The sequence below is a fragment of the Hipposideros armiger genome, unplaced genomic scaffold (genome assembly GCF_001890085.2).
Source record: "Hipposideros armiger isolate ML-2016 unplaced genomic scaffold, ASM189008v1 scaffold_261, whole genome shotgun sequence".
Classification (NCBI taxonomy): Eukaryota; Metazoa; Chordata; class Mammalia; order Chiroptera; family Hipposideridae; genus Hipposideros; species Hipposideros armiger.
Window position 1 is genome coordinate 886,199 of NW_017731611.1, and position 23,947 is coordinate 910,145.

The window sequence follows — 23,947 nt, forward strand, 5'->3', positions numbered from 1 at the left end:
ACACTCCTCATTTTTAACCTAAGTTATAACAACAATTTCCTAATTGGTCCCTGGTCCATTGAAAAAGCCATCCTCCAATCTGCCAGAGTGAACTTTCTCAGGTGCATGTCTGATCACCGATAATGCCCCCCTTTTTTTTCCCCAAGTGAGAGCCAATTCAACCGAACAGCTTACAACTTGGCGCAGCCTCACCTTATCATGGAAGGTACACTGTAGCATGAAGAAAACTGATGTCTGCTGTCCAGTTGACCTGCTAAGCTTATTTAGCATATTCTGAAAGTTTTCAAGTCACAAACCCTCTTAAGAATCAGCTGAAAGATACGGTTTATGTAGAAATATGTATAACAATTTGACTACAATATCAGTATCATCCTGGATATGAAGCTGAGTTATGATCCCATGATAAGACCCCTGATTAGGTTGTGTGACCATAAACAATCATTTAACATCCATGGCTGTGATAACCTCTTCTCCAAACTTAAGCCAAGGATGCCACTGCGATGCCAGTGTCAGGAGCCTGGAGCTCACAATCTCTTGGAATCTCCTTCTCTTCTGTAATCTATGTTGTTGATTAACAGATCCTTGGCTCCTTTCTCACATTCTGCTATTTTAACCCTCAAGGAAAACATAAGGGGCCCCAAATTCATAGTACGCTCTCTCTTTCTCCTGCTGTTTACAGCATCTTCTCATCTGCATACTGATTGCCTTGTATTAGAACAGAGGGACATGACCAGTCCTTACTCTATAACAGCCTGCAAATGTTATAAGCATAGAGAAATGTCTTATTTTTATATTTGTAAAATGCCCAGCATTTTAAATTTATAAAATGAGAAGGTATTCAGGAAATATTTATTAAAGTCATACAATAAATATTTGGTGAACACCTATTATGTGCCAGGCACTGTTCTAGGTACTTGAAACACACCAATAAACAAAGATCCCTCCCTACCTTTGGGAAACTTATGTTATAGCAGAAGACAGGCAACAGACAACAAACATAATTTTAAGTCTGTTAGAATATGATAAGGACTATGAATAACAACAACAAAGGAGAGCAGGGTAAGAGGCACCAAGAGTGCTCCAGTGGGCACTTGGAAGTTCTAGAGGATGTCCAGGGTAGATGCCGCTGAGGAGAAATCTGAGCAAAGACTTGAAGGAGGGGAGGGAGAGGCTATCTGGATATCTGAGGTAGGAGCATCCCAGCAAAGGGAGCAGCCAGCGCAAAAACCTAAGGCAAGAGTGTGTGTGGCACATCTGAGGAACAGCCAGGAGGCCAGCGCGGCTGGACCCCTGTGAGCACGGAGGAAAGGAGTAAGAAACGAGGTGAGGAGAGGTGTGATGTGATCTGACCCTGTCGTTTTTCAAATTTTTATTAAATGTATAGAGGCAACAGTGGTTAGTAAAATTATATAGGGTTCAGGTGAACAATTCTATAATACATCATCTACATGTTGCATTATGTGCTCACCACCCAGAGTCAGTTCTCCTTCCATCACCATGTATTTGACCCCCTTTACCCTCTTCTACCACCCCCACACCCTTACCCTCTGGTAGCCACTAGGCTTGCGTTTTAAAACAGTCACTCCAGTGGCTCTGTAGAGAAGAGACTGCAGGGAGGGGTGCAGGGGCCAGCAGAAGAGCACTGCCGTAATTCAGAAGAAAGACGGCGGTGACTCAGGTTACTTCAACAACATTCACAGGGCATCTACTGTGTTTCCAGCTCTCTGAGGGGATTAAGGAGATGATATTGTCTGTAGCTCAAGAAGCTCACAGCCAATCATCTGTCCCTAACCTGATTTTCCAGCCACATCGTCTACCACAGGCCTCAGGCTCTGCCCTCTGTCCCATTCCCGGCACACCGTACTCTGGCCAGCCCAACCTGCTCAGTATTTTCCAAACACATCACACTTCCTCATGCCTTCACAGTACTCTTCCTCTGGCCCAGACACCCATCTCTCCAGCTTGCCAGGCTCACAAATTCCAACTTCTTCAAGGCTCAACCTAATTGCCAGCTTTGCAGAGAAGTTTTCCCTAATAGCCTGAATGTGCACAATTGGTCACTGTCCTCTTTGTTTCCCTAGCGTCCTATGCATACCACTCACCTAGGTGCATCATAAATAGATTCCTGTTCAGCTGGAAAGCACAGACTGACTTATCGAATGCCTAGAATATCTAGCAAGAGTCTTTGCCTTCATTTTTTTTTTTTAATAAACACAGGGAAGAAGGGAGAGCAGAAAAGAAAAGGAGCAAGGAAGAACTAACACAAGCCACTTTGGAAAGGGTGCCCATCTGGAATGGAAAAACCACATTTGCACATGGTCCTTCTTAAAGAGACAACTTGGAGCAAACAGAGTGAGAACCACTCAGGTTCCAGGCACATTTCTCAGCCAACGTTCAGCTTTAGAAATAGCCTTAGAACTGGGGTGGATGGCACGGCCGGTGGGAGACAGCCATCTATAAAATTCCTCTAGTCAGAACAAGCATCTGGATGCGTAGATCAAATTGAAGGAAGGACTTGGCCACGTTCGGGTCCTGACCTTTGGAGACTGCTTGAGTTGTATGTAATGGGAGTTGGGCAGATGCAAAGGTGCTGAACAGGAGAGTGAGCTGTGGGAGTGATTCAGCACGGCCTGGACCAGCACTCACAGCACTAGGCCAGGGAGGACGAGCACTGGGGAGAAGCTGAGAGGCCCTGGGTAACTAGCCAGGCCTGGTCATGTTCAAGAGGAACATCGAAGCTAAAGCACAGGGAAAGGGGATGCCAGTTGCTGCACTGGGTGACTCACCCCACCTCCTCTCACTTAATCCTTATAACTACACTAAAAGCTGGCACAATCATCTTTTATATACACGGAAATTGAGGCATAGGGACATTAAGCAACTTGTCCAGAGCCATAGAGATGCCAGGTAGAGCCTGCATTTGCGCCTGGGTCTGTCTGTCTTCAGATCTCTTTCACTCACAGGATTGAAGCAACCAGCTCCTCAGCTGCTACCTTAGGAGTCTGGCTCTGGACTGGGAGGAGACCCAAGATCTAGACATAGTTCTGTCTACCTTGCTGCATGCCTAAAGGGAAATAATTTTTCCTCCCTGAGCCTCACTTTTATCATTTGTTCATTAAGAGTTAGGGCCAGGTGATCATTAAGTTCTCTTCAAACTCTGAAATTCAATGGTATCTATTAAGAATTTTAAAATGCGACTTTTTTCTCTTGTTCCCCTATTCCCCCACCATCCTCTACACACATCCACATGCCTTCTCAAGAAGCGGTGTATAAAGAATCTTTTTACGTTACCCAGTTTAGAAAGAGAAGCTTGACAAAGGGTAGAGCTTCTAGGGACTTACCACTGTTGATTCACTCAGAGTTACATACCTCCCCCGACACTTAATGTCTCCTTTTCTTTGTTTCTGTCAGGAAAACCTACCCTCCACCCAGCAAAAGAGAGCTGCCTTTATCTTCCACGAGTCACTCTTTTTAAACTCTACCTTGGGGTTTCAGTTGCAGTAAAGAACTCTATTCAGCATATAATTGGAGAAAAATATAATGGAAATATTGAAATAAATTTCATATTCTCCCTAGTATATTCATTTTAATTGTTCCTTTTCTCCTCACCAGAGTGAGTGGGAGTTATTCCCTTCTATTTCAGTTACATCTTCTTTAAATGACTGGGGTTTTATAATAATGTGCTATTTTGAACAGAGGATTTTTATTTTTATTTTTTTTTCTAATTCCCTTATGTTAAACCACATCTGGGTTCAAGTTAAGTAATTTTATTGCTTTTGATATTATTGATCATGAGCCAAAGAACAGTAAGTATTCTGCTTATGATCCAAGTATCTTTATTAAATTTTTATATTAAATAAAGATTTCTGGAATGGGTTGAAAATACAGTCCTGACAACAAAAGCAAACTTTCATGCAAAGGCATTAAGTTCTGCAGATGATATAGGGTTTTTATGAAAAAAAAAAGAGGAAATTGAAACATTAATTCATATAGCTACAATATTCTGGGGGAATCACATGACTTTAATTCTCACAAAAACAACATAAGATGGATATTAGCTCTATTTTGTATCTGAGTAAATAGAGGCTCAGAAAAATTACATAAATTGCTTAATCACCCAAGGGAATAAGTAGTAGAACCTGGCTTGTAGAACTTGGTTCCAGAGAGAGGGATCAAGAAAAAAAGGGGCAGGGCTGGGGAAGGACTTTTGTCTTCTTCCAAATCCTCCATAATAATGAAGTTTAATAACCACCTTAAGAGATGGTTGGCAGCCTGAACTCTCAGACTGGACCCAATTCCAGATTACTTTGCATGGTAGCTACTAGAAAAGATAGGAGAATTCTCCTTTCAAAGCTTAGAAACCCTGGAATTCACCAGCAGACCTGCTTAGTTGGTGGTGGCCAGGCTATTGGGTAGGAGGCAGGCTGCTCCAAGCAAGAACTGTCTCAGATAGGCCAGCAGAAATATTTATCTGGAAAGGGTAGAAAATGCAGTAAGTGGTATCACCAGCCCTTACTCAGTGCAGGTACACACCACACACACACACACACACACACACACAACTCACATATACACACACAAACCCACATATACTACATATAACACACACTGATAAATCCACATATAAAACCATTACAAGTACCATGTGCAACATACACACACACTATATGGGAAAACAAAATATAGGAATCAAAAAGGATTTGACTTCATACACTGCTGGGGGGAATGTAAAATGGTGCAGGCACTTTGGAATGAAGTCAGGCAACCCTCCAAAGGTTAAGCAGAGTTACCATACAACACAGCAATCCCACTCCTAGTTACATACCCAAGAGAACTGAAAAGATTGTCCACAAAAACTTGTACATAAACATTCATAGCACCATTGTTCATGATAGCCAAAGAGTGGAAATAACCCAAGCATTCATGAACCAATGAATGACTATAACATGACATCCATATAATGGAATATTACTCATCCATAAAAAAGAATTAACTACTGACACATGCTACAATATGGATGAATCTTGAAAATATTATGTTAAATGAAAGAAGCCAATCACAAAAACCACATATTGTATGATTACATGAAGTGTTCAGGATAGGCGATCCTGTAGATACAGAGAGGAGCTTAGGGTTGGAGAAAAGCGAGTGGCTGCTAATGGGTACAGGTTTTCATTTAGGGGAGTTATGAAAATATTCTAAAATTGATCACACTGATGTTTGCACAACTCTAAGTATACTTTAAAACACTGAATTGTATACTTTAATTATGTGAACTATATGGTGTGTGAATTATTTCTTAATAAAGCTGTTATTAAAATAAAAGAGAGAGAGAGAGAGAGAGAGAGAGAGAGAGAGAGAGAGAGAGAGAGCTGATCAAACCCAGATCTAGCTGGCACAAGAATATAAATCCTAAATTCAAAATTCTGCCCAACATTGATAATCTGAGCAATCTTGGACTCAAGAAGAAAATGATCTGCATAAAAGGACCAGAGGAAGTCAGAGGGCACTACTCCAATAATCTCTGCTTGTTAATTACAAATAAAATTTAAGTTATAAAAGCAGTGATATTCCTTTTTAGATATTTGGAAAATAACAGGAAGGGACACACAAAAAAAGAAAGAAAATACCTCAAATAACCAGATAAACAATTATCAATATTTTAGTTTATGGTTTATGTCTGCCTGTATGTCTAGCTGTATCTTCATTTTAAATATTCTTTTACAATATCATATTTAATGAGTTCCTCCTATGATATACCAAATATAGTTAACCAATCTCTGCTGATGAATACTTAGATTATTTATAATGTTTCCCAATTATAATGAACACTGCCGTAAACATCCTTAAAAACAAATCTTTGGGCATATCTCTATTTCTTTTGTTATCATGAATTTGAATCCCCAATTTCAGTAGAGCAACAGTTAAGTGTCAGCTCATATTTCGACTTCATTTATCACAGGGGAAAAAATGGTCCTTGGAAATCCCTGGTCTCTGTTCCTGATCCAACCACTTAATTACCCTAAAAGGTAAACATGTGGCCCCAAATAAACCCAATCTTATCTAATTCTGATGTTTATCAGTTAACATTAATAGAAGGGAAATTCAAGGTGTTGATTCACAATCAAAAATATTAGTTGAGGCCCAAAGATATAAGCTAGGCCATGAATATCAATAACGACCACTAAGGCTCAGAGAAGGCCAAGAAAATTACCCAAGATCACACATGTTATAAGTGGAAGGACTAGTACTCAAACTGAGGCTGTCTGATTCCAAAGTCAATGCTTTTCCCACTAGACCTCACCACTTCACATACCAGACGCTGAGCACAAGGAATTTGTTGGTGGTAAGGTATATGTACAGATAATCTTAATCCAAGTGGAGGAAGACAAGTGCTACAAAATAATGCAAATACAAATATTTTCTCAATAGGATCAGGGAAGTTTTTATATTTGTGAGGCAGGCTGTTATGGAGGGATTCATTCAATCATTTCATAAATATCTGAGTGCCTGTTGGTGGGAGTAGAGCCAACTCTGCCAAGCTACCTGCCAAAATCCATGCTCTCCACTTCTTACTGCACACACAGCGACATCATTTGACAACTTTCTTTACAGTTAAATGTGGCCTTCATTTTAGCCAGTGGAATTTGACTACAAGTAATATGAGCCACATTCAGGACTGCTAATACAAAGCTTCCATGTGGGCTCTTCTCTTCCTATCTCTGCCCCATCTGGCTGGCGGGAATGATGATGATGCCCAGGTGGCCCTGGAAGCTATGCACTGAAGATAATAGTCAGCCTGGGTCCTGAGTAGGACTACATAGTCTAGAGCTACCTTGTCCATTTGTTCATGATGAAGAAATAAGCTTGTGTTTATTTGACCCATTAAACATTTTATGGTCCATCTAATATAACAGTTGGTCTATCCTAATATATACATAGACCCGGGACATGATAAATAAATTCGTCATGCCCTCAAGAAACTTACAATGTTATAAGGGAAACAAGTTAAATCCATAGGAAAATATGACAACAATGTATATGATAGGAAGCTGTATGGGTGCTTAATCTCATCTTAATGATGCCAGTGATGAAGCTTTCCCTGAAAAAATGACACTTAAGTTGAGCCCTGATGCATATATGGATGTGAGCTAGGAAAACAAAGAGAGGAAATGGAAAAGGGAGTGTATCCCAGACGTGGAAAGATCATGTGCAAAGTCTGAGGTATAAGAAAATCACTGGAGCATAGGATTTCTATAGGTAGAGAAAGAGAATGAGGATAGAGATTCAAGATGGCGGAGTAAACACTGCGTTGGCTCCCTTCGATAAACATATTAAAATTACAACTAAATTACGGAACAATCAACCTGGAGAACCATCTGAAGTCTACTGAACAGAAGTCCTATAACTAAAACTATAAAGAAGCCACATCGAGATTGGTAGGAGGGGCAGAGAGGCGGAACGGGCCCCAAACCTCCCTGTGGAGGTTGAGAAACAGGAGGGATATCTCGGCCATGGAGGTTCCCCCCAGAGAAGCAAGGGACCCCAAGCCCCCAAGACCAGAGTACTGGTGCCAGGAAGAGGAGCCCCCACAACATTTGGTTGTGAAAAAGAGTGGAAATTCCAACTATTCCTACCATTCATGTGGGATGGAAGGCTGTGGGAAACCCAGATATCCTCTTAAAAACCCCACGCACAGACTCACTCGCTCTCAGGCACTCACCTTGGGTTCCGGCAAAGGAAGGATGACTCAGGGTGCCTCGGAGACATGTGGGGGGCAGACTGAGCTGTGTGGCTTCGGCAGGAGGACTGAAGGACGGTAGGCATTTCCTGGAAGTCCTCCGCCTGAGTAGCCAGCAGCTGGGCGCCAGCTTTCCTATGTTAAGCCCACCCACTCCGGCCAAATCTGAATCTAATTGGCCTGATGAGCCCTGCTGCTCTACCCTGCCGACTCAGCTGGCACCCTGCCCTACCCAACTTGGGTACAGCTGGAGGTACTTTCTCCATGAGAGGCCAGCCCCTCCCACACTGCACTCTTTCTTGGAAAACAGAGTCCACAGGCCCCAGGTGGGCAGCAACTGGTCTCGGTATGCTTTGAGATTGCTACTGAGTCGCTCCAGATGCAGCACTGGTAACAACCCAGAGTCTACATTAAACTGGTGACCACACTAACCACAACTCTTCCCACTCTAGTGACTCCCTGAGACCCTGCCTCACCCAACTCACACACTACATGAGGCTTTATCAGTGGCTGAACCGCAAAGGAGTGGGCAGGCGGCAGCAAGTCTCCAGGTGTCCTGGCTTTTTGTGGAGTTACTCCAGGCCTAGTGCTGGTGGTAGCAGTCCTCAGTTCACAGTGTGGCCTCTTCCATGTGCCTTGAGGTTTAACACAGGCAGCGAACAATTGTGGATTGCTTTTTAGCTCCTATCAAGTAGCCTATGGCCAATCACAGGCTGTGGCTGACCTGGGTCTGCACTGGAGCCGCTTCCAAGAGGCCCCAGATGGAGACTGGCTTCAGACCATAGCAGAGCACTGCCCAATTAGCCCCACAAGTGGCACACACAAAGAGTGGTCTCAACAGGCACCAGAGCCCACTGGGGCGAATCCCACTCAGTGGGTAAATCTTCCACACAGTAGCTCATAAGCTGTGGACGTGGCCAAATCCCACAGCCACCCTGAGGGTCAATCCCACCCACTTATGTGCCAATAGCAATCAAAGCTCAACTACAACAGGAGAGGACACAAAACTTACACAAGGGGCACTCCTGGAATACCTGGCTCAGGGAGACTGTGCCAATGGACCCCACAGGACACCTACTACATAAGGCCACCCAGTGAAGCCTGGGAGACAAAGCAGATCTACCTAGTACACAGAAACAAACACAGAGAGGCAACGGAAATGAGGATACAAAGAAATGAGCTCCAAATGAAAGGAGAAAATCCAGAAAAAGAACTAAACAAAATGGGGGCAAGCAGCCTACCAGAGACAGAGTTCAAAACAATGGTTATAAGGATGCTCAAGGATTTCAGTGAGAACTTCAACAAAGAGATAGCAAGCATAAAATAGGACATAGAAACCACAGAAAAGAACCAGTCCGGAGTGAAGAATACAATAACTGAAATGAAGAATGTACTAGAAAAAATCACTTGCCGAATAGATGAAGCAGAGGATCAAATCAGCAATTTGGAAGACAAAGTAGCAGAAAACACCCAATCAGCAGAGCAAAAAAAAAAAAAAACAGTTCTGTAATTAAATTAACAATTATTTATTGAGTATCTACTTTGTACTAAAGACTGTCTAGGTACTGGAGGTACAGTAGTGAAAAAAAAAACAAAAACTAACCTCATGTAGCTTCCAATCCAAAGGCTCTAGAAACAGAAAGTTGAATTTTCAGCTCTGATCAGAGTATAGGTTCCATTTTATATTTAATACTGTTTAAAGCATCATATCTTATAGAGTACTTTCACATTCCAAGGTTAATGTTTATAATTATAATAACCATTGGGCAGAAAGTAGTATTTTCTTTATTTGATTGGTAAAGGAAGGAAAGTTCAATGATATGAAGTATATAGCACAATAATTGCCACTATCTCTGGATACACTGCTATGCACCAGGTGCTTGCAGTAAGCTGATCTACATGCATTCTATCAAATCTTCAAAACTATTCTGAAAAATAAGGTGTTATACATATTTTCCATGAGACGACAAGGACACAAGTCAGTATTAATTAGACACTGAAGCGAAACTGTGCTGGATATATTCCATTTGCCCCTCTTCACTCTTTTCTCTGCTTGAGGGGCTGACCTCTATGGGTTACATCAACTGGGTTCTGTTTAGGTCTTCCAGTGGAAAAGCCTAGCAAGAGATGAAAGTAGGAAGGACGGGGAGGTCGGAGTATTTATTTCCCTGGCTCCTTCCCTGCAAAGTCACCTAAGGCTGCCTATTTCTCTTGATAGGTCACTGCCCCTTTCAGAGCAGCCCACTCTATACAACACTCTCTTTCTAAGTTCAATAACTTCTGCCTTCTCTAAGGGTAGTGCCAATTCTGATGCTACTTGCCCCAGGTTCTGGCCCTATCCTTTGTGGTTCTACAAATCAACCACCTTTAATTCAATGGCCCTTTATCAATAAACCCTCCTCAAATTATTCTAATCTGTGTGTGCCACTTGTTTCCTTTTGGAAAACGAGGCAGTCCTGTGAGTGCAAGAATCTACATGTCCCCATTCACTTGTTCAGCCTCTCACACCTTCAAAAGATGCTGATGTCATTCGAAGATGTAGACTACCTCCCCAGATGCAGCAGATGGGAGCCCTGGCTGCTTGAGACATGATTTCTCAGCACCCTCTGGCTTCTCCCCCTTGGGAACCTTCTTCAGGAAGTCCAATTCCCTGACACCTGGGCCATGAGTCCTGACAAAGAAACCCCATGACCAGAGAGCTGAGAAAGGAGTCTGGAGCTTTTTAGTCAGTTTTATCCACAGAAATTTCCTCCAGGTGTTCTCTCATAGTTTAAATTAAAATAAACTTATCTGGCTTAATTTAACTTAAACTGATTTGTAGCATTTTCCATTTTCCATGATATAACACATGAGCATTTCAAGCTATCAATGGTTTGAAAAGCAACTGACAAAACTGCTGAAAAATTAACAATCAGTTACTGCAAACTGATAGGTGCAGCTCCAGAAGACCACTGAGTGACACTGGTGACTGATACGGTTACATGTCCCTCTGTCTTACCTCTTAATTATAATTTGATTTTGGGTCATGACCTATACTTACAAATGTCTCTCAGTCTCTCTCACTCCCAGTGTCTCTAGTGATCTCAATAATACTCTAAAAGGTCAGAAGGATAGGGTACATTATATCCATTTTACTAAGATGAGGAAACTGAGTCCCAGAAAAGTGACGTGTCTCACTCCAAATCATATTATAAGTAATTTTAACATCATTTAACAAATAATTTATTTTATTTTTAATAAATATTACTTTGATTTTTCAAAATTTTAAAGTGTAGAATTTCTAAAAATATAAAAAAAAACTCTAAAGAAACAAAAATCCTACCATCCAGAGATATCAATGAACAGTATTATATGTGTGTATTTAATATATATGTAGGTTTCATACTATTATATAAGGTTTTGTACCTTTCCTTTTACTTTATACACGATCTACATTTTCTTGTTTTATTACAAATGCCTAGAAACTATTTTTAATGCCTGCATAATATTGCATTGAGTTGACTCACTATAACTTACTTAATAATTTTCCTGGTTTTGGACATTTAGGTTGGTTTGAGTTTCTGTCATTATCAACCATGCTATAATACATACATTTGTATGCAAAGATTTTTCTATAATATGGACCTTTTTTGATGGTTTAAATCTCAGACTAATATTGCCAAGGCTAGGACTCAAATTTTAGATTCCTGATTCCTTTCTACTACATTTTTCAATTCTTATAATACTAAACTACATGGACATTTTAATATAATGCCATTTTAAGTTTTCATATAAATGTTCAGATTTTCTTAGTGATTCCTAACCTATGGCGGATCACTTTGAAATTAACCTAAGTGCAAACATAGTTTTCATATTATTACTTCATAGGAAAATATTCAAGGGTAATTAGTAATGATATTAGCATTAATGATAAGACTATGCCAATTTGTTTTTTGTGGACTTTGGTTTTATCTTCCCAGTGTTTACACAGGGTCTTTCTTCTGTTCTACCTTTATAGTTCCTCCCTGAGTTTTCACTTTTGCCTCATTACTCAGGAGTTAGGTGAACAACTTGTCTTGGTTTTCTCAGGATATTCCCAACTTAAAATTAAAGTCTAATATCAAATGTAATTGAAAAAATAAAAATATATATATTAAAAAAAACACAACCCTAAAGTCTAAATTCCCATATCCCAGGTTACCCCATAGTTTCAGGCAAACCAGGAGGGTTGGCCACTCTATGCATCAGGAGTGGGTAATGACTTGGGGTGACATCATGCAGAACACCCACTCTTTTTAACCCCCAACATCTAGCCAATCACAAAGTTAAATTGATTCAATCTTTGCTAACCCTCAAATACACCCATTTGTTTTCATCACTACTGTTACCACCCTAATCCATCATCAGCTGTATCTTCAGGTATTACAAAAACCTCTAAACACTGGTACACCTCTCCAAGATATACTGTACTCATCAACAAGACCAATCTTTCTAAAGTGTCACTCTTCATGTCCTGCTCCTGGTTGATCCCTTTAATTTCTTTACATTGCCCTCAGAATCAAGTCCAACTGTTTAGCTTGGCTTATAAGGTTCACCTCAATTTCACTCCTACCTACCTCTCCAGTCAATTTCTCCTTAGAATTTCATGCTCCAATCACATTGGCCTTTGCTCATTGAAATGTAATGTTCTTTCTAATCTTAGACTTCAAACACATTCTATGACTTCACACATATCTCCACCTGCTATGATATAACTCTATTCATCTTTCAGCTCTCAGTGTAAATAACATGCCTAATGAAGGTCTCTTATCCTTGGCGCAGATTAAGTCTTAAATGCTATATACAGCATGCTAAATAGTTTCCACGGCATGCTGAATTACTCATGTTGTAACTGTCATTACACTTAACCAGAGTTACATATTTAATGTCTGGCCCAGTAGACTATTAGCTGTATGAGAACAGTGATCATATCTCTCTTGTCACTGTTTTGTTTTAATGCTTTGCATAAGTTCTGGGCCGTTTATTGAAAAACAGAGGGAAGGAAGAAAGGAAGACAGGAGGGAAGGGGAGGGAAGGAAGAAATAATGCTCACCCAATCAGTCTTGGGTGAGACAGAGGATAAGAAAAGAAAACAGTCAGGAAATTTACTGATATTTGACACTATAAAATGTATTTACACATTCACTTCACATTTGCTTCTTATAGCAACTCTGCAAGAAAGTATCATTATGCACTTTTTACAGTGAGGAAACTGAGGCTCAAAAATGTGGCGTCTGGCTCATCACGTGATAGCTTCCATTTGGAATCCCATTTCCTGTTTTCTTCTCCCCCGTTTCCTCAAGACCTGGCTGAACCACCACCTGCCCGCCGCGTCCCCTTTCCTCCGCCACCATCCGAACAGCATCACTTTCTTCCTCTTCTCTAATCCCACAGCACAGTTTACATATCTCACTAATGGGTCTTGGCACAATGCTTCTTATATGTTATACCTATTTATATTTGTGTTTCATCTCAAGCTCTAAAAAAAAATAAATAAAGATATAACCCAGAGCAGATTCATATGTACTACCCCAGGACCTAGCACAAAGTTAGATGCTCAATAAAAATACTTTAAATGGAAGCAAACTCTAAGATGTAGTCCCATCTCCTCAATCTACTCTAATGAACAAGTCACTCAGAGAAGTTATTTCAGATTCACCAAAGGTGATGTGGCAGCATGCCGCTTCCTGCGTCTTTTTGGCCCTTCCACCCCCCCGCCCAAGCATGGAACATGGGAGGGACCGTAAATATGGAGCGCTGAGGTCTCTGGCTAACGTCACCACTTCCTAGCTGTGTAAATATCCTAGGCTAAGTTTCTGCATAGGTGAGGATACAGATATCATTTGTTTGGTAATGTCAGTTCCCAGCAGTGCCTGGCACATAGCAATTTCAGCCTTTGACAATGTTAAAAAATATTAATGAGTTATGGTTGCAGAAACTTGATGCTACGAAGTCTTAACCAACAATCCTTAAAAAGTCTGATTTGTAAATAGAAATAGAGTGAACTAAAATAGGCAAAAAACGTCTGAATCTTCCAATTTCTCCACTTCATTGCTAGGTATTGTGACAGTTATCTCCTCAAGGGAGAGCAGCCTTGAGTGACCAGATATTTGCATAATGGCTTTTTAAGTTGCTTCTTGTACTCATTTGCTTTCCTCAACTAATTATCAGACCTATGCTAAGACCTGAAGGCATCTTTGCTTGGGATCAGTTACAGCAGCCTTGACAGGTGAAGAAGAATGTTTATTTCACCTTGAAAAGGTAAAGAAAGTTTGTTTTCCTATTTGGTATATATTTCACCTAGGAACTTTAGGGTTTTTAATGTTTGTCAGGAGGTAAGAATTTTTCCAAGGCCTATTTGAATATTAAAACAGGCAATGCCCCTAGACCAGAGAAGTGTTAGCCCCTTCTCCTTTTGTTATGGTGGTTGCCTTGGTTTTTGGGAAAGTGGAATTAGGAAGACACTCGAGAATATATTCTAATGCTGGGAACTGTAAGGTACTTGTCAGCCTTGAGACAGACCATTGTCTAGAATCCTAAGTTGTGATGAACTCCTTAGGGCCAGTAAAATCTAATATTCTGAGAGCGAAACAGTCATAATACATGTTTTATGTTACCCTGGAAACATTTAAGATAATAACCACTGAAAGATAGGTTCTGATACAGGTGATCGACATAAGGAATAGGAGAAGTCCTAGGCAGAAAGCACCTAAGGGGCAGAAAGAATCTTTAGAACAAACCAGTAGCAAGGAGGGATCAGTTAATAAAATTCTAAAACGAAGGTCCTTTTGGGAACAGATCTTTTCTGTCGTATTCGTATATCCCCAATAACTAGACTAGTGTGTGGCACATTACGGTGCTCAGTGAAGCCCTATTAAGTAAACAGATAGCCCAACATCTGGCTTAGGGAAAGGTGACAATGAAGAAATATGAATAGCTTTGCATCTAAGGTCTGGGGATGACAACATAATATAGGAGACATTAAACATATCAATCACTTGATTTGCTCGGCTACCTTCTGCCATATAGGCTTGATGAACTGCAACAAACTCAGTTTTGAAACTTTAAAGTCTTTCAGACCATGAGGAAAACCCAGTCACTGGACATGGCTGCTGCTAAATTCATGCCAGCGTTGGATTAGACTGGCTTAATTCTAAGGCACCATAATGTAAATGTACGGACTCACTAATATCTCAAAATCTTGTCAAGAGCCCTGACAGAGAAGGCCATGACAAACAAAACAAAACAAAACGAAATATTTAGGCTTTAGGATTTTCAAAAGCACAGAAAAGGAGGGGACTCCAAAGCAAAACATTTGAGAAAAAGGAGTGGTGATTGTTGTTGCTGTATAGATTCCAACACAGAGCATGGTCACAGAAGACAAGGTTATTTTGAAGGCCCTCATGAGCAGGTCAACAGTGACGTCTTTGTTGGTAAGGTCTGAAGTACGCATCTACACATATGCCTGTTAATAGAGAGCTGTATGCTGTTGTTATCCACTTGGGCTGAGTTTAGAGACGCAAAGCAAAGGCCTACCCCTTGCCCAGATCCCTGTGTCAAAAGGAAACCAAGGAATATGTAGTTGATGCAAAGCAAAAGTCAGTCCCAGGAAGATATTTTTATATTTTAGTAAACAGTTTGCATTATGATCAGCAAATGCCTACATTTTTCCAAACCTGAGCTTCTCAGCCCAGCATTTGTAGAAAATTGCCAAGTATCGTTTATACATAAAAGCACAATTCATTATTTATGAATTGCTAGTTTGCTATAAATATAGACATTTGGAGATGATCTTCTCACTAGTCATTAAATTTTGAACAGGGATCAAAGCTAGAATAATATTAACAATTCCTTGCATTTGTGTAGTGTTTTATATAATACTATTAATAATAGATGACACTTATTGAGCACTTAGCAAGTGCCAGGCACTTTACATATAAATTCTCATAATGAATTCAGTTCTGTTCAACAAGCACTCACTTAACACCTACTGTGTGATAGATGAATAACACTGAGTTTCTGTCTTTAAAAATTCTTGTTTGGGTGCACTCAATCAATATTTGTTGAATGAATGAACAACTGGATGAACAAAATAATTGGTTTGCATGGCAGTAGGGACAATAAAAATTACACAGACTCCTCCCCTTACTATGGTCTTTAGAAAGTACTTGACCTCTCATAGCCTCAGTTTCTTCATCGGCATTACATAGATACGTTAAATCATTCTTGCAAAAATGCTATGAGAATAATAACAGCAAAATTGAAACACCTGACAAAGAATGGGCCCTAAGTGAGAGTAGTTATCATTATTATCATCAATATCATCATAATAATAATTATTACCATTATTGAGCAATCCTATCCAACTCTCACCCTCACTATAGCAATGGGACAAACAGAACTTTAACATCCACAAAAACACAAACTATCTATACAAAAACAACACAAAAACCAAGCAAAGCAAGCAAATCTACAAAATTATAGTTCCCAATGTCCTCCTAGGTTACTGTACAACATCTATGCTCAGGCTAAAAGAAACACATAGAATGAGCTTTAATTAAGCTTCCAAAGATATGATGATAAGAGGCAAACAGGACAGGAGGTTAACTAAATAAAAGACTGAACCGTCCCCTATAATAGAATGTTGGTCACTCCAAACATGGAAGCATGCTCTCTATCTCAACATTCTCAAAAACCAGTATGCGGAGTCTTACCAAAGGCTATCCAGAAACTCATTCTTCTTAGTGTCAGTGAAACTAAGCCCTATCCATACAGCAGATAAACTTTAGCCCTGGTCAAATTCTCCAATCAGGAAGAAGTCACATCCTGTAGGTCACTTACCATTTTGGTCTGCTAGTAGATTTCACCATAGGGGCCATCCCATCTCTATAAAGACTCTTGGTTTTGCTGAAGTTAACAATGTTGAAAATGACTCTCTGAAAAGGAAAGATGGAGAAGATTGTCAGAAGACTATGCTCTGCAAGATGTCACTTCTTGATAGCTAGCACTAGAAACAATTAGCAGGATTAAAGGAATCTATATGGGGTAGCTGTCAATAGTAAGGATAAATGGTGCCAACAGAAATTCAGTGTGTTTGTTCCAGCTTAGCACAGTAGTTAATAGCGCAGACTCTGGAACATGGAAGACTGAGTTTCAATACCACTCTACCATCCTCAAGCTGTGTGACCCTTTCTAAGCTACTAAACATTTCTGTGTCCCAGTTTCCTCATCTGAAAAATGGGAATAATAATAGCACCTAGGGTTACTGATGAGAATAAACTACGTTAATATATGTACAGTGTTTGGAAACATACTTGGTACATAGTCAATGCTGTATAAGTTTGGGCTATTATTCATTGTGCCATCTCTCTAGGCTGACCTAGAATTTGCATGGAAGTGAATAATTATTATCATTACAGTGACAGTAATACATTTGAAACTCAACAAACTAAAGATAATAGCTGAGTGCAAAATCGAAGTTCAAAATTTCTGTAACTGCTCAGTACCCCTTTGACTAGAACTGGAGGACATATGAGTATATCCTCTTCTGCACCCCCTTTATATCCTCTGCTAGGGGCAGGAATACTGAGCTCAACCCTAATTTCAGCATCTACTCATAGGGCCACAGGTACTCTGGATAAGTCTCTTTCCTCTCTGGGTCTCATCTGTAAAGTAGGGGAGTGAGGTGTTCTAGATGACTAAAGCCCTTCTAGGAGGGTAGTATAGTTAAAAGAAATGAGGCCTTTCTTTTAATGAAGAACTTTGTCATAACTGGGGAGGAGATATTGGGAAAGAGAAGAGAACTGGTGTTCAGGTACACTAAATGACCACTGAAATGGTCCAAAGGACAGAGGAAGAGGGCAGCCAGAATACTTGGAGGAAAGGGAAAGCTTTCAAGAGCTTTTCTATCCAGAGGCAGGGAGCAGGAAGCATCAAAATTCATGTATTATTTCACTGAACAAATATTTATTGTGTGATGTACTATATGATATCAAGCAACAGGGTATTTTATACACTTTCACAATGTGTTAAATATCATCCTATACTACAACAAAAACATTAACATCACCATTTTATAGATGTGAGGCTAACAGAGGTTAACTAACTTGTTTAGAGTCATGCAATTAATAGATGAAGAGTTGATATCTGAATTCAGGGGATAAAAAAGATAAGTTACTCACTAAGGTCCCAAAATTCCATACCTCTAACCAAGCCTGTTTGCCAAAATAAGGTAAAAAATAAGTGTAATGGCAATTTTTCAAGCCTTTAAAATTTTGTTTTCTTGAAGAAAATATCAAAACCATTTCCTCTGGCCTCATATTTGGAACTACCATAAAACGTTCTGTTCTATGAAATAAGCTCCTAGGAATCACTCATGTTTTCCTTTCTCCTCAGAGACCCAGCCATTGACCCCATCTCCAGGCATTTCAGCTTCAGACCTCCGTTCTTGTCATTAAATTAAGTCATCAAGAATGTCCAAGGCTATTCCATTATTAATAACCTGGACCTGCCTGTTGTCAGTTCAATTACTTCTCCCAGGGTCTTGGTTACTGTCTGAGTTAAGAAAATCAATATCAAGGGGACAAATGGCCTTTGAACCTCACAGGGCTTAACCCCCACCCTCTTTTTCTTCTGAGATTCCCAGTGTCAGATCCATTTCCAGTGAATCTTGAAACCACACTGTACTTTCAGGATCTAGATTAATGCTAAATGCAGGGGGAAAACTAATACAGAAATAATGGGCAGATGTGAGGCTGGAATAAATAAATGAGAAAGCGAACAATTATTGATTAATAATATCCTACTCCACGCCAGGAAAAATTCCCAAGTTTTTAAATATGCTATATTAATAAACAAAAGTTGTTTATTTTAGCCTAAGTTTAGACATGAGGAAATTGAAGCTAATAAAAGTTAACTGGCTTGTCCCCACAAAATCCCAGAACTATTAACTGGTAGAGCTAGGATTTAAATCTTAGGTGTTTTGACCATAAAGAGCATACCTTCTCTATGAAACTACATGCAAAAAGGACACCCTCTCTTACCATTCCTCACCCAAACATTTTTAAATATGTTTTCCAGCCAATTTATTGAGGCAGCATGTTGTTGTGAGGACCAAAGACTTCTGGAAGTAGGAAGTGCAGGAAATCTTGACTTTCCATATTTTACACTTAATTACCAGTTATTTACTCAAAACGCATCACAAGGAATGGCATCCATGAGGGAATGGTAACAATAACTTATAATAGCAAACAACTTTTGAGCACTTTATATGTACCAAAGTTTTACACATTCTTCTTAATTTTTCATGTATCAAAGAAAAAATAATAATAGAAATTAGAAAATATTTAGAATTGGGTGACTGACTCATCACTACGAATCAGAGCTTGTGGCACACAGGAAAAACAGTATATTGACACATTAAATTATAGTCTTATGTAAATGTACTAGAAAAGAAGAAAGACTGAAAAAGAAAGTGCTAAGTACCCAATTTAAAAAGTTAAGAAACAAAGAATTCATTCCCATCACAGAATCCCAGAGACACAAAACAATGGAAGCATTTGTACCTCTGAAAGTTGGGGTGTCAGGCAAGGCAAGTCTAAGGTCCTTATAAAGAGAAATTAAGTTCCCAGATTCTTTCCCTCACACCAAGCACCCAAGTGACGAGGACTCTCTCCACTGTAGTGGGATCCAAACAGACTCATTCTCTGGAGAGGTGGAAGCATAGGGTTTCTGGATTCAAAATCCAGAAATACTGGTAGTCACCCTTATTATCTCTATAGTCAGGAAATTAGAGAATTCTTCTATGGGAAAACCAACTCCCAATCAAAGATAAAAGATTTATGAATAATATAGATCAGCGGTACTCAACCTGTGGGTTGCGACCCCTTTGGGGGTCGAACGACCCTTTCACAGGGGTCGCCTAAGACCATCGGAAAACAAAAAGATATTTACATTACGATTCATAACAGTAGCAAAATTACAGTTATAGAGTAGCAATGAAAATAATTTTATGGTTGGGGGTCACCACAACATGAGGAACTGTATTAAGGGGTCGTGGCATCAGGAAGGTTGAGAACCGCTGATATAGATACATGAAACTCCCCAAATGAAATGGCTGCGTATCCAATGGCATGCTCAATACATGCATTTAGATCCTCCATTTCGAATGTTAATGTCAATCTGTTAATGATGAAAGACATCTAATAGAAGCAGAGACCAAAGCAGCCAAGCAAAGATATAGGAGGGGGAAAAAAGGGCCCAGAGAAAACAGAGGCATTTGGCAATAGATATACAGAAAAAAATTTAACATAAAAGCAAAGCAACTATCAGTAGAAGCCAGGAGGCAGGCAGGATAGTTGTAGAAGAAAAAAAAACTTAATCATATAACACAAGACTCATCTATATTAATATTTACCTATTCATAATAAAGAAAAGCCTGAATATTAACAACAAAAATAGTGATATAAATATGGGGAAACAGAAGAGTTTGTGTTATGTACTAGAACTGTTAAAAGAATTTAATCATCATCCTCATAATACAAAATTGATAAATACCAAAAACTAAAATAGAGAATAGTAGCACAGAAATTTTATTTAGAATTATAGAACATCAGAGGAAACAATGAAAAGAATATAAGTGATTGCTTCAAGAAAAGAGGCCAAATCCTGCCTGCTGCCTGTTTTGTAAAAAAACAAACAAACAAAAAACCATGCTCATTCATTATGTGTTGCCTATGGCTGCTTTTTATAACATGACAACAGTTGAGTAGTTGTGACAGAGACCTGATAGCCCATAAAGCCTAAATTACTTCCTATTTTGGTCTTTACAGAAAAAGTTTGCTAATCCTTAATTTAAGAAGCTGGAATTGAAAGTGGGCGAATAAGAAGAGGATTATTTTCTTTTGGCCTTTGTAATATTGTTTGAGTTTTTAAATTAAATACATGTATTTATTTTCAAAAAATTAAGATTTTAAGTGAAATTTTTTTTAAAAAATAGAAAGCTACCCAACTTATTTTATGAGGGTATTATAAACTTGAAGCAAAAATACACATGAACATAGGAATGGAAGGATGATTCAACATCAAAAAGAGCTATAATGTAGGCTGGCCGAATGGTGCCAGCTCTGAGCAGCAGGGCCCGGTTCAGATTCCACGTGGGCCAGTGACACTGTGCCCTCTACAGCTAAGATGGTGAGTAACAGCTCGACCTGGAGCTGGGCTGCCATGAGCCGCCGGCAAAGGTGTAAGCTGCAGTGGAGCTGCAGTGGGCTGCCATATGCTACCGTGAGTGGCTGGCAGCCAGCGTGAGCTGCCAGGAGTCGCCGTGAGTGGCTGTCCAATGGCCAGTAACCGATCTGCCTCACCCGGGAAGAGTGCAACGACAATACCAACATGGGCCAGTGAAACGACATCCTCCACAACTAGACTGAAGAACTAAACGACAGCAACTTGTCTGTTCCCCTCCCCAAATTCCCCAATAAAATCTTAAAAAAAAAGAGCTGTAATATAAATCATCATATTAACAAATTAAGTAAGTGAGAAAACTAAATTATCAACAAATATACAAAATCATCTGACAAAACTCAACATCCATTCGAAAAATGTTTTAATCTTTGAAAGCTAGAAATAGAAGAGAGCTTCCTTTATCTTATAATCTATTTATCTATTAAAATTTTACAGCAATTATATTTAATAATGAAATGTAAGCAATATTCCTTTCAAAGCCAGGAAACAACAGGTTGCCACTATTGTTGTTTTATTTCACATCATACTGAAAATTCTAATGCAATAAAATAAAAAGGTGTAGTAAAAAATATGTGTATTAAAAAGAAAGATGTAAAATTCATTATTTACAGCTGATATGGCTGTCTGCATATAAAATAAAAGAGAAACTGAAGAAAACTTTTAGAATAATAGAGTCCAAAAAAGTTAGTGGATTTCACAAACAATATACAGGTTCAACAATGAACCTATAAAACAATGGACCAATAATCAAGAAAAATATATAAAGAGCACAATTTACTCATATCAGGAATACAAAAGGGAGCACAACTTTAAACATGAAAATGATTTAAAAGCTGATTACAATAAAAAGATACGTACTATGCAATGAATTTGAAAAATTAGGGGAAAAGGGCAAATTCTCAGAAAAACAGACGATACCTTACCAAAATTGATAGAAGATACACAAAATCTGAGTAGTTATATTTAATTTATTAAGGTAATTGAAGATATTAAAAATTTTCCTGCAAAGGAAATGCCAAGCTCAGATAACTTCCCTGGTTTAGCCTTCCAAACACTAACAGAAAACACAAATTATTCTAGATAATTGAATGTGAGGGGACATTTTCCAACTTGTTTTATGTGACCTATATAACCTTGATAATGAAATCTGAAAATTAAATTGCAAGAAAATATCTTTCTTAAACATCTAAACAAATCATTAGCAAATTTACCCATCCCAGTGGGGATGGGAAAGAAAGAGAACAATGCAAGCTTTCTAAAATTAGTCATTATAATATACTATTTATATATTAGTTTATATCAAAAGGTGAAGAAAAAGCATTTCATAAAATGTAACACTCTTAATGATAGTCAACTCTTAGAAAACTGATTATAGGAAAGATCTTAATCTGATAAAGGATATCTAGCTGAAGGAAAAAAAAAAGAAACCAAGTGCAAATCATGCTTAATCATGAAAACTTTAAAACATTTCATTGAATTTGGGAACAAGAAAAGAATGCCTATTATTGCTATTGCCATTCCTATTAAAGCTTGTACTGGAGTCAATGCAATAAGGCAATAAAAATAAAAAAGGGGAAAAATTTGGAAAGGAAGAAATAAAACTTGTATTATATATATGGCCAACATAATTATGTATGTAGAATACCCCCCAAAAATCTACAAACTATAATATTAGAATTCATTAAAACAAAATCAATATTAAAAATCAATTGCATATCTATATACTAACAATAACTAATCAGAAAATAATATTTAAAAGTGATACAAAATGTGATGTCAAAAATATCAAATACCTTTAAATAAATGTAACAAAAAGTACAAGACCTCTACACAGAAAACTGTAAATAAAACACCACTGAGACAAATCAAAGAGGCTTAAATGGAAAAAACATATATTCATAGTTTGAAGATTCATTATTGGAATCAGTGTAATTCACTAAAATCCCAGCAGGTGTGTGTGTGTGTGTGTGTGTGTGTGTGTAAAATTTGATAAGCTGATTATAAAATTTACATGGGAATGCAAGGACAAAAAATAGCAAAGAGTCTTAACAGATAACAAAGCTTACAAAATTTTAGTAATTAAAACATTGCTACAGATTTATAGAGATATGCCGGTGTATCAGAACCAGGAGCCTAAGGACAGACTATATCAGAGATAACATCGTAGATCAGGTTGAAAAGTTGAACTATCAAGAAATAGTGCTGAGCCAATGAATCACCTACATGGAAAAAACATCAAGTTAGATCCCTACCTCACACTGAATACAAAACTTAATTCCAAATGAATTAAGGAATACAATGCACAAAGCGAAACAAAGCAGATTATTTTACAGACTCAGGGTATATAAGGATGTTTTAGACAAAGCATCAGAAGCATAAGCCATTTAGGAAAACATAGATTTACTTGACTGCTTTATAAGAAAGTTATTATATCAAAATAGGCCAAAAAAATGAAAATGAATAGACAACCCAATAATTGAAGAAGATATACATAACCCTTGTAATGAGAAAGGACTAATACATAAACCTATAAAGAACTACTATAAATCAAAATATAAAAGAATGACAATCCAATAGAAAATAGACGAATGATATAATCAGACAAGCTATAGAAGAAGAAATGAAAGGTTTATAAACACATGAAGAGTTGATCCCCACTAGTAATTGAGAAAATGTAAATTAAGAAAATAATGAAATACATTTCTTAATCAGAATAGCAAAATATTAGTAAATCTTAAAATACCAAGCTTTGGTAATTAATCTGAAAATATCAAGTGTTCATAATTATGTAGGAAGCAGTGATTTTTTTATTGTTAGTTTCAGGTGTACAGAACAATGCAATAGTTACCCTTTTCACCCTCACAAAGTAACAACCCCCCTCCCCCCATCTATTGACCTCCCACCCCCGATATCATGCTTATCTATTACAATTCCATTGAATCC

At 38.5% G+C, this 23,947-nt stretch overlaps 1 protein-coding gene across 3 annotated transcripts in view; it reads right to left on the reverse strand.

The window, feature by feature from the left end:
* AGBL4 (AGBL carboxypeptidase 4) overlaps window positions 1–23,947 on the reverse strand; it is a 1,130,159-nt gene that overhangs the window by 664,491 nt on the left and 441,721 nt on the right. For all 3 annotated transcript variants that reach the window (XM_019656526.1, XM_019656525.1, XM_019656524.1), the window contains exon 4: window positions 16,601–16,695. In XM_019656526.1, coding sequence (XP_019512071.1) covers window positions 16,601–16,695 — 95 coding nt within the window. The remainder of the gene's footprint in view (window positions 1–16,600; window positions 16,696–23,947) is intronic.